This window comes from Pomacea canaliculata, linkage group LG3, assembly GCF_003073045.1.
Source record: "Pomacea canaliculata isolate SZHN2017 linkage group LG3, ASM307304v1, whole genome shotgun sequence".
In the NCBI taxonomy this organism is placed as follows: Eukaryota; Metazoa; Mollusca; class Gastropoda; order Architaenioglossa; family Ampullariidae; genus Pomacea; species Pomacea canaliculata.
Genome location: NC_037592.1, coordinates 1,903,120 through 1,916,630, shown reverse-complemented (window position 1 = coordinate 1,916,630; position 13,511 = coordinate 1,903,120). Strand labels below are relative to the sequence as shown.

The 13,511-nt window shown below is 36.5% G+C and overlaps 1 protein-coding gene across 1 annotated transcript; it reads right to left on the bottom strand.

Moving 5' to 3' along the window:
• Positions 1 to 3,549: 3,549 nt before the first annotated feature.
• LOC112559315 (MOB kinase activator 3B-like) lies at positions 3,550 to 13,294 on the bottom strand. The gene is made up of 7 exons (XM_025230445.1): positions 13,187 to 13,294; positions 10,583 to 10,733; positions 10,171 to 10,264; positions 9,226 to 9,359; positions 8,709 to 8,824; positions 7,967 to 8,053; positions 3,550 to 7,771 (listed from the first exon to the last, which is right to left on the bottom strand). The coding sequence occupies exons 1-7, from the start codon at positions 13,250 to 13,252 to the stop codon at positions 7,742 to 7,744; spliced, it is 678 nt and encodes a 225-aa protein (XP_025086230.1). The 5' UTR covers positions 13,253 to 13,294; the 3' UTR covers positions 3,550 to 7,741.
• Between the last annotated feature and the right edge of the window lie 217 nt (positions 13,295 to 13,511).

Sequence of the window (13,511 nt, the reverse complement as noted above, 5' to 3'; positions counted from 1 at the left end):
GGCTGTGTCAAATAGTTGACTTGAGTTTTACATTCATAGAGTTCATGCCATGTCAGGATGGTTAACTGCAGTTATGATTATGATTTTTGCCTTATGATTTAGTGAACAGATAAGTGTGATAACTTGTTGCTGTGTAAAACTGTTATTGTGGATTTAAGTTGCAGTTTTGGAAACTGCTGTAGACCAGCCTGCGTGCGGTCTTAGTATCTGCATTTCATAATATTTGGTGTATGCTAGTGTAACTCTGATATCGTTGTGTACGAGGGGAAGTGTATGGTTCAAACTGCTTAATTTGGAAGTTTCGTGTATTGCTATTTATTTTTGAAGTTTTCGTGTATAATAATTACTTGGACCTCCCAACCTGAAGTGATCTCGTGTTTTGTTATTGGAAAGAATGCGCATGTCCAACTGTTGGTCGTGACACTTCTAGTTGCACAGGCCCTTGCTGTAATTCTGTCATATCCCTTACAAAGTCTTGTAAAAACATATTAACATCTTTGGGTTTTCTCTCTCCACAATTACAAAAGGGTCAGTTTCTACAGGACTATATTTTCTCCCCAGAATAGGCCAAAACTGATTACATGAGGAGTGAAAGAGTGGCAAACCATCAATATTTACTTGTAGGAAAAATGAGCAGCGTCGATCCAGTTAGAACCGGACCTTCAAGGGCCATCTGCAGGGTTAAAATTTAGACCCTTGAATATTCGCCTTTCGATGCATGAGATGGCATCCTGTGATGCTGAGATTGGCTATTTTACTGCACAGCAGGAGCCCAAATCATATGATACTTTAAGAAATACAGGTAAACTACGCCTTCCAGGTGAATCTACCCTTGGAGATTATACAAATTTTTATCATCCAAAGCCTGGTTTTCAAACGAACTCGCTGGATGATTTGAAGAAAAAAGCAGAGAGTTTATTAGATGATCAACGCTTTGTCGTCTTGTTGCATGACGAAATGACAATTAAATGTGACCTAGTTGTTCATAACCATTCAGGGGAACTTGTTGAGTTTGTTGGTAGTCAGGATGTACAGGCATCAACCCCTGCCACCCATGCATGAGTATTTTACATTGTAGGCTTAACTACAAATATCAGTACAAGCATTGGTTTCTTTGGCGCACAATCAGTTACTGCAGATGCTTTGTTTACACTTTTTTGGCAGGCGGTTGGTCTTGTTGAGGAAGCAGGGTTTAAAGTGATATCCACAAGTGATAAGACTTCACCAAATCAAAGGCTCTATGAAATGAAGGGCAGTGGTGCAGATGTTTGCTATAAAACAATAAATCTGTTTGCCAGAGACAGAGATATATATATATTTTTTTTTCTGACGTTCCTCACTTACTCAAAACAGTGATAAACAATCTATATAATTGTGGATCAGGTCGGCAGACACGCTATCTTTGGTTAAATGGTCAACATCTGCTTTGGAAGCATGTCATTGATATCTTTAACAGAGATGCATCTAGTCAGCCGTACAGAACTAAACTTATGATCATGTTTATGTGACACCTACTTCTATCATGAATGTTAGTGAATAAAGATGATACAAATTTAACAAGGGATATACATATATTATGTCAACAGAGTGTGTATTAATTTTGAGACAGTAATTTAAATTCACATGGGTGTAGTGAGGGAGGGGGGACAATAAAATTACTATCTTCATACTTTTAATAATAATAATAATAACAACCAACTTTATTTGTACTATATCCTCCTAGCAAATGTTTGGCTATTCAGTCAGCTTTTGACTGGTACCTGTCATTGGGGAAAGCACACGGATAGATGTGGCAGTCGACGACAGGGCCCGCTGTTTACGCCTATTGTGGGTGATAGTCAGCAGGTCCTGTACAGGACGACCAGTCCAGTCTTTGACGTTCGTAAGCGAGTTCTTCCTCTGGCCACCACGGCGTCGACATATAAACAATACAGGGTACCTTGAAGGACACTGCCTTGAATTGTCGTGCCGGGTCACATGGCTAAACTAGACCAGTTTACATTGCTTGTCCATTGCAAGTAGAGGTTCCTGGTGTCCTACAAGTGCGGCAACCACGCTTCGCACAAAGTCGCTGGTTCTGTGTTCTCTGTATGAGATCCAGAGCAGCCTCCTCAAGTACTTGCTCTCGAATGCCTGGATTCTCCGCTCCGTAACGGCAAGCAGACTCCACGTTTCACATCCATAGAGCAGGATCGGTACTACGGGGAATTTGTACAGCTTGTACTTTGTAGTAAACCTGGTATCATAGCTGTGCCAGATCCTATCCAGCGGCTTATCAAATGGATATAGTTCTGCGCGGTCCCCTCTGATCAGCAATCAGAGATTTTGCGCTGGAAAAACGTGGCAACACGACCACCGCCGAATTTTGTCATCGTCATAAATGTAATATCTGACATTATTAATGGATACTTGTACTATAGTTGACTGATTTGTCTTTTAGGACTGGGTTGATTCGGATTTTGGTGTTGGGACTGTGTGGTCTCACATGAGACGATATGTTGTCATGGTTGGGTTGATTCAACTCAGCTAGTGGGGCGAAATAATCGGTGGGCGTGGCCAGCCACAAGTCTGAGTTGGCCTCAAATCAGTGACTTTCTGCTCCATAGTAATGCACACTCACCAAAGCCTCAAGGAAATATTTAGTTACAAAACATTTGGTCCCCAGAAGAATAAGTAGTCTTTCTTCTTTTGGAAATTGTAAATTCAGTTGTATGAGAACATTGAGATGAAGAAATTCTTAGACCAAAGGTCTACCATTTTCCAGATTCCAGCGCAAAACTACAGCCCCAAGATGGCAACTGCGTAGAAAACCAAGCATCAAGCCACGAACTTATTACTGGACTGCTCGCAGACGATTTTTTTTTTTCCAGTTAACTAATAAAATGAGGCTGGTGTATACAAAGCTTCTGGTTTAGCCATGTTTCAACTCAAACGAGGCTGGCGTATGCAAAGCTTCCGGTTGGAGAACTATGCAAGAGGCTAAGCATTGGTCTTGGCAAACAAACAGACAGCAGTCCACCTCTACACGTCCGTGATCAAGAGATGAGTTAGGTGAACATAATTCATCGACTTTACAAATAGCTTGCATAGAATAAAAGCACAACTTCAAATGTTAAAAAATTACATGACATTATACTGACTTTAGTGCAACACAACTTTCTAATAAGGTGAGAAAGGTCATCAAGTCATACAGTAAACACGAAACATTGTGACATTTAAGTTCACTTTGTATAGACAATACTTGATGCTGGCTGTCAGTGCACAGTGCATCACATGGAGTAGTGGTAGTGTAGCAGTACCATCTCAAATTATGTTATTTGCAGAATAGAGATGTGTCAAAACCTGCTCTGAATAAGTTCCTTCATTTGGAACCACAAGCAACATCTCAGAACAAGAAAAATAAATAAAAAATGCCTTAGAGCATAAAATAATCTGCCTGTGATCCTCTTGTAGACAAAAAGAATAGTCCTGCCAAATTTGGTGAGGATCAGGTAAGCAGTGTGGTTTTTCACAAACATCAAAACATACTGTCATTATAACATAAGCTTCTTGTTTTCCAAAATAGTTTATTTACAAATACAGTAAGAGCTTTCAAAAGTAAATAAACATTTCTACTTGCACAAATGTTAAAAAAATATGGATAAGCCCATGCAGTTACTCTGCTCTCAATTGTCTGATGTGCAAAGTGTTATATCCAACAAAGTAATCTAAATATCTTAATCAGCATTAAAACCTAACAAATTATTTCAGTGTATGACGATCTAGGTTACACGTGCTCTATACGCAATACCTTGGTCTTCTACTAGCAAGATCTTGCACCAGGTTTTCACCTGTTAGTTTTTACATCTGAAAGATTATCCTACAGGTGGTGGTACCAGTTTTTAACAAGCTCTTTCCCACCTCCTACAGGATGATCTTTCTGTGTGGTATCAAACATCTCATAATTTTTTATTATTCCATGCTAAAGAACCGTCTCTAGTAAAATATTTAGTGAAGGCTAGAATATGGCTGAATGATGGTGATGGTTCCTACAGGTAGGGCAAACAAAATCACTTGACAGGTAATGATGACACTACTGAAACACGTCTTTGGTGTATATGTACAAGGATTTAGTCAAGAAAACCTCGCTAGAAGCATCAATGCACAATTCTGCACTAAAACACGCTTTACCCTTACTAATTAGTACATTTTTCATGTTGGATGTAGAAAAACATGCCAGTAACCTAGAGCAATCAACTTATCTAGGATGATAAATGTAGTTTTAGAAAGCATGATGATAACTACAAAAAAACTAAATCTGATGCATGATATTTTGTAGTTCATAATTTTTTGTTGTTGTTCTGACCACCTTCTAACAAAATGTCAACTATAAAAATCTTCATTAACATATCTTGCATATTTGTCACTTTGTTTTACATTTTTGTTTAAAAAAGCACAGTGAATCCTGATTTTGGCTGGAGTACAGTGCTCAATAAGAGTTCATAAGCCTAATTCAACACCAACTCAAAAATCTTGCATGTGCACTGATGTATATGTGTGTGTGTGCATGTGCTGTGAGTAGACTCTAATGCAAGAATGTGTCACAATTTAAGAATTATTATTATGACTACATGAATTACAAACAACCTAATGCAAACAATCTTGTAGCTGTTTAAACACATTCCACATTGAGCAGATCTTGCACCATTGTCCAGAGCGAAGACATACAGATGAGGCATATACTCAGAAAGCACAATGGCAATAAGTGGCAGATAATGACGATAAACTTCACACACAAGTCTTGATCCCTCTCCAAAATCTGTGCCAACCAATCAACATTCAACTGAGGCAATCTCTAGCTTAAAAAAAGCATCATCAATACACTTTCCCCATTTTGAACAATTTTTTTTCTTAACATACCAAAAATAAAGTCAGGTTCTTTGGAAGTGTTACTGTAAGCATTCTATGTACTTTATATAAATTGTGCCCCAAATCCAGAATCTAAATAAACTCTTTTGATTTGAAATGACTAGAGTCCAAGGGAATGAGAGCAAACTTTCTAGTACACTACCTTGACATCACCCAGAATTCATGCACTTACAAATATGAACATGAAAAATTAAAATTTTCTGGCAAGCTGCATCTGCTTATATAAGGATTGTGACAGTGAATGGAACAAGGAGCAAGGGTCAGTCTCAAAGAAACCCTTTTCATGCTCTCCTTTAATAAAACCCACAGGAGGTGAGGTAGGGTTGAAGTATACATGCATAATTTTTAAAAAAATCTTAAAGAACACTGTTATATGTATGAAAATGGTGAACACAGAGAACATATGATCAGTATACACTTGCTAATGGTTGTTGGTGTTGTATGCATATCAGCAGCAAAGATCACAGACTCTCAAAAGGAACATTTGTCAAAGCAGCATAATAGCTATGACAATGAATTTCCCATTTCTAGGAGCTAAACACTCCATAATGACAAATACTGAATTACTGTAGATATTTCACTTCCAAGAATGTTGTTATTGCTACACTAACACTACACTAATTTCTGCTTTTGACTTGAGGTCTTTGCTGTCATCTCCTTTTCTTTAAGGCAGCTTAAGAACTGTACATCATTTAGGAATATCACAGTAGTGTCCAGGTATGCCGTCAAGCCTTTATTTGGACATTATGCATCTTTCTTTTAAAACAGCTCGTTGCTGGCATGTTCCTATTCATAAGAAGTTGATGACAACGTGTACTAAAAGATGAGAAAGCTTCTGACATGAAAAACTTCCTCTAGGGAGATAAACCACTGATATGGAGCAAGTCAGCTGCCAATGCATTATGCACTTCAACCCCTGACCCTTGCGTCGACATCACTATTTCTAAGCAAAGACTAGTGCACACATGCACCGGGGTGAAAGAGGACTGTTAACCACCCCTAAATGTCATCACCTTTCTGTTTAGCTTGTATGAAGTTTACATGCCTGGAAACCAGTAATATGCTGAATGTGATTTTATTAAAACTGATAGGAGACCCATAAGAAATAAGTAATCTACCCCATAAAATTTACTCTTCCAAAGTAAAACTTGCTTCTCTTTCACAATATGAGACATGTTGCAGGTTAATTTAGATCCACATTTGACCATGGCACTGAAAATTGTGCAGCAGACATAAAACAGAAAAAGAAAAGCAGCAAACTGTGACCATCATAGCTATGTGCATAAAACAAACATGGTGGAAAAATAAAAGTATGGTTATAAATAAACTTGATAATGTGTATACTTAAAACATGTTGCAGGATTATTCATCAACTGTTTAAAGTGTTCTTTAATATCATATTTGGTCATTTTAGTTCTTTAACAAAACAACTCAAAATCTAAATATCTTCATCATGATTTTTTTATGCTTACAAATTGATTGTTCTTATCACTAAATCACAGATTACATTGTGCGACACACTAAGGTAAATTGGGAATTGTGTGGGGAGGAAGAATTGAAGAATATTTGAAACTTTTCACAAAGATTACAGGTCATTCTAAATCATTTAATGTGAACTGATTTATCATTTTGACTTCATCCTTAAAATAAATACATATATGAGAGTAACAGTCCAGACCCTAAAACTCATTTTTCAGGACTCCTCAAGTATCCAAGACCAAGAAAGCAAAAATAACTTGAAAAAGCAAAATGAATGGATCAAACCAAGCAAATAACCCTTTAAGCTGAAATACGAGTCCTATGGTATATCTGAAGAAGCTATTATTTTCTTTACAATAACTTGTCTGAAAATGAGAAAGTGGCTGTCCAAAAATGGTATGACGCTTCTTTTTTTCTAAGCAATAATCACAAGAAAGCTTATAGACAAAAATAAAAACAGAATCAGTCTTACATTAGTGCTTCAAGCATTTCATAGATAAGTGCAAACTTGTTCCTGGGAGACACTTTTACTTGCATACGACAGCAAAGCAGCGAATTGTCACACATATTAGTAGACATTGACAACTGCTACCATTTCTCTCCAGTCTTTAGTCTGCAGTTCTGGCTGCAACATCCATTAGACCAAAAAAAACTGACAAGCTCAAAAATGATAAATGCTTGAGGTCACCACAATCTTTTATCAAACATAACATGAGATGTTGATCATTATGCAGCTGACCGGGAGAGTAAGACAAATCTGATAAATGCTCTATACACAAGAAAATACTATGAGTAATCACAGATAGGCCAAGCCTAGAGACTTGCTGATCCTATCTAGAATGAGTGAAGACAAGAATTGGCCAAGAATAAGATGACCTAATCATCGTTTATTTCCACACCTCTTCCTTGCTGTAGGACCTGGAAAGAGGGGACCCAAAAGATGGCAGAGTATATCAGGCCTTCGATGACTTTTCATAAAGTACTGTGATCAAGGATGATAAGATGTGTAGATGTAGTTCACCGAAGTGTTGCGTTCTATGGATGGATTCTTCTTACAAAAATACCCTGCACGTTGTATGCTCTTTCGACATGACGAAATCATTACTCTTATTCTCTTTAGATAAAAAAAAAGTCCTTTAAAAACAAACAATTGCTGTCTCTTGACTTAAGACATTTGATCACATTACAGTTTCAGATGTATTAGACGTATTTCATTGCTTCTCGTAACAGACTTGCAAAGTGATGATCATGCCTAAAAGGGGCAGAAGTGTGGACAATCTTCATTATGGATTAAATGAGGTCCTGGTTGGTATGTAGACATTAATCTGTCTTTATTCTGTCCCAAGTATGGCATTCAGTGGCAGATCCGCTCTGTCATCTCTCTCTGAAGAAAGACATAACTGACATAACAAATTGTACTTAAAAAAAAAAAATCAGTATTAAAATTTTGGTTTCTTAGCTGCATCTCTCTTATAATGATGTTAAAAAAAAAAAGCTTAAATACACTTGTCCAGGCAAAAAGTGCAAAGAGTAAATGCTAATTATTATCACAATATTTAGTCATTGAGAAGTTTCTCACCAATGGCTCTAGCTCCTTTTTGTCAATAAGATTGTATTCCGTGACAAAATAGTAAAAGTGTTTGTAACAAGTGTTGATATGAGCTTCCTGAAAAGAAATACAAATGATCAATTTCATGAAACAGTCTCATACACTTATTACATCAGATGAGCAATCTATATCATAGGAAAGATTATTTACTGGAAAACCCTGACACAAAACACACACACGGACCTATTTTCTTATTTCCTAAATTTATAGAACAGGGATGGAAGGACATCCAGCTCATAAAATCTGGTCCTGCCATGGCAAGCACAATCTATGAGCTTTTTCATAGCAACATAAATTTATATTGTTAACCATAATAAAAAATTTTAAGGCACAAGCAAGGAACATCCATTATGGGAGAGACAGAACATATAAAAGTACATGACAGGACAAACATGCATGCTTCTCATTGACTGCCTGTTTTGTGGTAACAGCTTGTGCCAGTCAGGCTGGGAGTGTACATGTTGCAAAAGTGTTAAGCAGTTCCATCTATCACATTAGGGGTGAATTAATTTGTTTTAATAAATATAGCAGGGTAATTCTCAAGTTGTGATGATGTCATAAATATCTAAATTCCCCATGCATGATTCAAGTCAAATTCCTGGATATCCATCTAACTAGCAAATATATCTCTTTTCAAGGTAAAAAAAAAACCGCCATAGTTAACAGGAGGGTTGGGAGGGAAACTGGAGGAAATGATAGTAGATGAACTTACTGCTCCCATGGCCACAAGTTTGTCGAAATGATGAATGTAGACATGGACAAAAACACGGAAGAGGCGTTTCAGGATCTTCTTAACCACTGACAGGTAGTTCTTGGGAAATGGATGGCCTAAAACAAATGAAAGCAATGAAATGAAACAGAACACATTTTTGTTGACTGCCCACATCCATGAGAAGCACATCTAGAAAACAAAATAAGACTGTTTCACATTGCAAGCCCAAGGCCTGTTTTTGAATTTTGGTTCAAGTTGAAGAACTGAGATAGAGGAGGAGAAAGAATAAAATAACTATAACTTCCAGTACAAAGGACACAATTAATTTCTCAGATGAAAGTCATGCATCCATCAGCTTGACTACAATTCCACAATGTAACATAACTGGCTGGCTATGTGGTCATCAGCAGCAGATGCCAACAGAGACAACTTGTAGAAACAATTTCAGAATGATAGGAACTTACAAAAAGCACTTTAAAATCACATCTACTGTGTAAATCGTAGCCTGATCACTCACCCACTTGAACTGGGAAAAGGCTTTCATCGTTGATCTGAGACTCCACCCATTCCATAAGGAGGCTTATATACTGTGGGGCTGGTAAAGCCGTTGGCTTCTTGTAGTTGACGCCATCACACCAGTGATACTCATACCTGAATCAAACAGTCTGCTTAACAGAACAGATTCTGTAAAAGTTATGACTTCAACAGACACAGCTTGATAGTCTACAGGTCATTCTCATTTTGTGCAAGTGCTCATTACAATCAATCCTTTATTTTGACTAGCATCCACTGAGCCAGTTTGTTAAATTTAAATTCTGCGATAAAGACAAAGCTGATGACTATCAAGATTTTTACCACATTCTACATGCACAATAGCCAAGAGTTCAACAGTTCTGAGTGACCAAGCACTGATAGAATGAAATATGAAATTGTAATAACAGGCACAAAGCAGAATCACACTTTAATCTTTGTAAAATAAGTGTACCAAAAAATAATCCTAGTAAACATTAAATCTGAATTTTTCAAAAGCTTTTTAGAGATGGGTTACAGGAATAAGCTGCAAGTTCAAAATAACAAAATTTCTCTTGCATATTTGAAGACAAAACAGTAGCGACTGGTCTGAGTATGTTTGTTTTATAGAAATTAATGTGGCAAATCTCCCTGACTCATGCTACTATAGAAAACCTATCTTTTTGTACTCTACATTGAGACAAAATCTAATATGTAAAGAACTAGCCATAGAGACAAAATTACATTAAATAAAATTTAAAATATTTATTTAACTACTTTTAGGCCATAAGCAGTTTTTGTAAAAATGTATTTTAGCAACACTGGAGATCAATCTTTATTACAGGTATTTGAAAAATGACCTTCAAGCATGGCACTAAGCTGTACTGTCAGTTATTTTATCACATTTAATCAATTGAATTTTTAACTTCTACTAAATGACTAGCATCCATACCTTGGCCCTCCACTCATTGTGGGACAGGACTGTTCAGTGCAATTTTCACACACTGTGCCATAAAGCAAGTTGATGCGGTTGAAGAAATCCACCACTGAAATGCAAAACAAACATATTACCATTTGTATTCATGACAGTCTTACTGGCACAAAGTGTTACAGAAAACGAAAAAGACCAATAACAACAACTCAATAATGAAAAAATTATAATTTTATAGCACAATATCACACTTACTATGCATTGGTGCAGAATGGACATATATAAAAACACCTTTTCTAAATAAAGATCAAAAGGTAATGAAGATAGTGGAAAACAACACACAAACCAGCATCAACTAAGCAACAGTCACACGAGGAAAGAAATACATAAACGAGGAAAACAACTTAGGGTAAAAAAGACGAGATAAACCAACCATGAACAGCAACCCAGTCATTAGGGTCCTCTCCTGCAGGTAGTTTAACTACTTCCTTCAGATCAATGCCCGAGTTAAGAGAGGCATTAGCTTGCTTGTGAAGATTGTATTTTAAGGTGCCTCGCTCAAACCTCTTTTTCGGGCGAAAAGTCTGCATCAAAAAATTCAAGTATTTATTTCTCTCTTCAAATAGCACAAAAATCTGAACAATTCAGTTTTGCCTTAAAGGGTGAAGTTTCAGCCTATGGCGGGAAAGAATAAGAATAAATGTTTATTTATTGGCCAAGTGACACTGCACTCAGAATATGACTTGGTAATGAAAGAGAGAACGAAAGAAAGAATAATCAGGCCTATCCTATACATATGCACATACATACACACTACCCCTCTTCCTTGCTCTCCCACATTTCCTTTCTATCACAGATACAGACACTGCCCAGTGACTAGACATGACCCACACAATGTAGTCAACCAAAACACACATGCAAGCAGGCACAAATGGATGCTTGATCGCCCATGGGCACTGTGCATGAGCCTCAGAGAGGGAGGAAAATGAGGAGCCCACCCAATGCTGGTGGCCCTAACAGAGGTCATTCTTTGCCAATTACTTTCATCTGGCCTGACAAGCACCGTTACAGCTCTCTGTTGGATCCAATCACTTCTCTCTTGCTGAGCAGTGAAAACAACCTTCAAAACTCCATTGTTGTCTGTCCAAAAATATGACTGCTTCCCTGTTTTCATCAACTTGCAAACTGGCTTTGTTTGTAATCTACTTGTTTCAGTTTAACCAACCCAACAGTCTTTACTGGTCTTTAACACAAAGTAATTAAGTCAACAAAGCGTCATTTTGTATTCAGACACACATCCATTTTTTATATGGATGTCATGTTCAAATAGTGCTCTTTTATCAAGCTACAGCTTTGAGTTCTGTAGTATCATAAATGTGCATACCACACACAGTCATACAGGATGTCATAGTTACAAACTGATAAATTATAAATTTATTCTAAAAATTTCCAGCAAAAACCATAACTCTCATGTTCACAAGCACTATTACATGTAAAGTTTCTTGCTGAACAATATATATGGTATAAACTTAAGAGAGAGTTTGTGTGGGAAAAGATCTGGTTGGTAAATTGGGGAGTTTCTTTAAGCCAGTGACATACACTAAACTATCATTGTTTAATATTGCTATTATTGCTGAAGAATAACAGGCTCAAGACATTCAGTCATCAAAGTCTTACCAACATTTCTTTAAAATTTTGAGTCATCTATGAGGTTTTTAAACATGTTAATAGTTATCAGGGACAATCTTTACATGTTCTTGAAGGCATTCCAGGTAGATGATACTTTTTTTTTAGTAAATACTATGAGTATTTCTATTATTATAATTTTGTTGTCTATGTTTCTTGTTCTGTATTTAAGCTTGAAGACTTTGTTAGTATTCATTAATCTAGTTTTCTTGCATATCTTTGTAAGATCTCTTCTGATATGCTTTGCTTTTTGGGAAAGTAACTGTAGTACTGCAAGTCTTTATAAGATAAACTATTAACAATTTAATTATGTAATTGCTCATTTTTGCACCTTTTCTATTTGCTACAATCTCATCAAGACTGGTGACCATGTAACATTCTTATTGATCCAGGATTACTTGGGGAGGAGGAATTGGTGTTTTACTCTAAGCCAGCAACAAAGGCCATATCACAGCAAGGCAGCCAGCCCTGTAAACTGATGCCACAAGCAGAGAAAGAACAGCATGCCCGAGATGAGAGTTGAACCAAGGATAGCCAACTCTCACTGTATTGATGACAGTGCTAACTGTTGTGCCACTGGACCGCCTTATTATCTAGGATTAGCCCAATGAGAGCTATGTGTAAGTGTACAAAGAATTCTTTTTCTAGGGACCAGAAAAGCCTTCTAATTAAACCCAAAACTTTGTGCTTTGACAATAATTTTTTTTATATATTGACAATTTTATAAACATATCAAAAGTAACTTTCAAAGCTTTTTCTCATAATTGGTTTAGCGAAAAGTAACTTGACTACTACTGGAATTTTACATGTATTTGTATTTTTATGTTTATGTACTGATATGTAAAGCAACAGCAAACAGATGGACACTATGGCAAGCATGAGCTAAAACTGACAGAGGTACTTTTACACTGTAATGCCAATGACTTCCACTAAAATACACGACTACTTCAGATTAAGCTCCAGTCCTGTACTAATCATATTTCACATCCTTGTAAAGCTATAAAGGTGATATTTCGTTTTCATCTTAAGGGATAGCTTACAACTATTTATGTTTTAATTATTACACAAAGATGTAGTTCTTTGTTTTGTGTTGATGTGTAATAAAGTGGGAAAAAACATGAGAGCAATAAGGCCAACGTTTGAGTACAAGCAACTATCACATGCATGACCATAACATTTCTGTTGGATGCTTCCTGATGACAAAACATAATGGACGATACAGAAAGAAAATTGGATCATTATTTGGGTAATGTAATTATGCTGGGAACTACTTTTCTTAAGAGAAGTAGGTTTAAAATGATAAGGTAGAATTTCAAGTCTATAACAAAGCAAGATAAAAACAAAGCCTGACCCTATCCCTCTCAAAGAAACTCTTAAATGCATTCCTAGCTGACGCCATGGTAGTAGCTAGCAGCATCAAACAATGAATGTCGTTTCGTATAATTCAGAACTATATCCGCGATTTCTTTCTTGATCTCCTTTAATATAGTTTTTAAAAAATTGTAAAGCTTTAGCAAAAGTAAAAAATTAAAACCTTATCACTCAATGAAGTATGTTACTTCATAACCTTCAGGATGGAAGTCTCTCTGCATAAAACAAAATGAATGATTAGGTTACTTGTAAATAATCTGATGGTATTTAAATTGTTATGGTGCATTCTGCATTGTTAACAAAAT

Bases quoted from the DNA above. Each gene is read 5' to 3' on its own strand.
- LOC112559315 (XM_025230445.1), bottom strand. From the start codon at position 13,252: ATGCTGCTAGCTACTACCATGGCGTCAGCTAGGAATGCATTTAAGAGT. The intron at 10,734-13,186 runs GTCAGGCTTTGT...TTTTTGATGCAG, and splicing joins GTTTCTTTGAGAGGGATAGG to ACTTTTCGCCCGAAAAAGAG. The intron at 10,265-10,582 runs GTTGGTTTATCT...TTTGCATTTCAG, and splicing joins TGACTGGGTTGCTGTTCATG to TGGTGGATTTCTTCAACCGC.